At 40.7% G+C, this 2,283-nt stretch overlaps 1 protein-coding gene across 1 annotated transcript in view; it reads left to right on the top strand.

Moving 5' to 3' along the window:
- NEDD4L (neural precursor cell expressed, developmentally down-regulated 4-like, E3 ubiquitin protein ligase) overlaps nt 1-2,283 on the top strand; it is a 385,260-nt gene that overhangs the window by 220,261 nt on the left and 162,716 nt on the right. Inside the window, exon 5 of the mRNA XM_011949557.1 lies at nt 1,621-1,674. Coding sequence (XP_011804947.1) covers nt 1,621-1,674 — 54 coding nt within the window. The remainder of the gene's footprint in view (nt 1-1,620; nt 1,675-2,283) is intronic.

A 2,283-nucleotide genomic window follows, 5' to 3' on the forward strand; every position in this document is an offset into this window, starting at 1 on the left:
ATGGTCTCGATCTCCTGACCTCGTGATCCACCCGCCTCAGCCTCCCAAAGTGCTGGGATTACAGGTTCTTAACATCTTTTATATTTATTCATTTTACAAATCTTTATTGGGTGCCTACCATGTGCTAGCTCCTGCCTGTAGCCTGTGGTCGCATTGGTGAGCAGTGCAACCCTTCATAGAGCTTCTAAACAGAGAGCAAACTCCGTCTGCTTGTTCTGTCGCTAGGCTGCAGGCAGACCACAGGACCAGAAGCACAAGTTGAGCTATCTGTGCTTGTATGGTCAAGGGTTATTTCATGGGTTCTCCACCATGAAGCAGCGAGGGCCTAGGTCACCTCTCTGGCTTTACCATTTAGAGCCTTAGTGACCCTGGAAAGGCCACCTGAAGACTCTCAATCTCCCTGGGATCCTTTATCTCTCACATAGGAGAGAGAATGCTTACTTGGAAGGGTTGTTTCCAGGATTTGCATGCAATTATGTAAATGAGAACATGTAGCTCTATGTCACACACATGGTTGGTGCTTAGTAAATGATACCTGAGTTTGGAAGATGATACGGGCCATTTTGGTGAGGTTTTGGTAAAGAAAAGGAAGCAAAAAGATATTGAAAGCCCAGTAGCTCTGACATTGCCCCACAGTTCCAGGTCTGTCTCATGGTTCACAGCCTAGGCTCTGGAGACAGGCAGGACAGACCTAGTGCAGATCCTGGTTGCCCTACACATTAGTTGTGGGCTCATGGGCAAGTTTCTTCACTGAACCTCAGGGTCTCGGCTCCTCATTTATGAAATTGCGTGATAGTTATACACCATAGGATTGCTGTGAAGATTAAAGGAGATCAGATTGTTGATATTCAGTAACAAGACAGTGCCTAAAAAATAAGCACACAGGCTGGGCACAGTGGCTCATGCCTGTAATCCCAGCACTTTGAGAGGCCAAGGCATGCAAATAGCTTGAGCCCAGGAGTTCAAAACCAGCCTGGGGAACATGGTGAAACCTTATCTCTGCAAAAAAATACAAAAATTAGCCAGGTATGGTAGTCCAGGCTACTCAGGAGAGTGAAGCAGGAGGATCAATTGAGCCTGGAAGGTTGAGGCTGGAGTGAACCATGATCATGCCACTGCAGACCAGCCTGGGCAACAGAACAAGACCCTGTCTCTGTCTGTCTGTCTGTCTCTCTCTCTCTCTCTCTCTCTCTACACAGACACACACACACTTGTAAGCTATTACAATCTTCTTCATTATTTTTATCATTACTATTACTGCTATCAGGCCTAAGAAATATCCTCAGGAATAGACATTTTTTGATCTACAGTCATGAGAATGCCTTGTATAGAGGTTAGGAACCCTTTAAAGCTATTTACAACTATCCTTTCTTATTTTAGAAAAACAGCTAAGAGTCTTTTCTTCTTTGCTATGCCTAAATTCGGGGCAGTATAATATAGAAATCAGTGATAGGAAATTTGATTGAGTACACCTAGAATTTCCAGAACAGTAGGATAATTGTTCACATTATACAATTGAGCTGGGCTCATTGTAAAGCAGTATTTTATTCTTTCTGTTCCTTACGTCACTGTTCGAATGATTCCAGCTCATTTAAAAAATACTATTTATGTTCCTTATAGGTAAACCCATCTAATCACAGACTCCTATTTGAAGTATTTGACGAAAATAGACTGGTAAGTGGATGCCTGTATTTGAATTTTGCTTCATTTTGTATTAACTGGATTTTCAGAGCAGCATCTTTAGAACTTTTGTTTATGTTGTACTTATGACAGTATATGTGCCCAAAAAGAAGACTGTTTTTGTCCCACTGCTAGTTTGACATTCAAAATCCTAACAAATACTTCTATGTTGCTAGGATAAAAAATGTATTTGTATGTGTGTGTATTTTTATTGCAGTTAATGTTAACGAAAGTCACTGGTGATAGTATCAGCCCGTATGCTCATGCTCTAATGTTGGGAATACAGAACGGTAGGCAGATCTCTAAAGAGGCCATCAAGAATGTAAACAAACTGCTCAGTTTTTAAATGAAAGCCAGACCCTAATATTGGGATGCATTCAGTAGCAAATCTATGGTAATTCTCTCTGGTAAAATAACAATCATCTAATTAACCGTGTATAGCAAAAAGTGAATCTACATTTAGCAGGTAAAGTCAAGCTGTATTTTAAAAGTGGTTGCTTTCTCAAGAGAGAACCTTAGAATGTACCTTTACAGAACCAAAGATATGCCTGAGGCATATAACAGATATAAAGTAACATTTTATATGTAGATTGATACATATAT

Source organism: Colobus angolensis, unplaced genomic scaffold (assembly GCF_000951035.1).
Source record: "Colobus angolensis palliatus isolate OR3802 unplaced genomic scaffold, Cang.pa_1.0 Scaffold108, whole genome shotgun sequence".
Lineage (NCBI taxonomy): Eukaryota > Metazoa > Chordata > Mammalia > Primates > Cercopithecidae > Colobus > Colobus angolensis.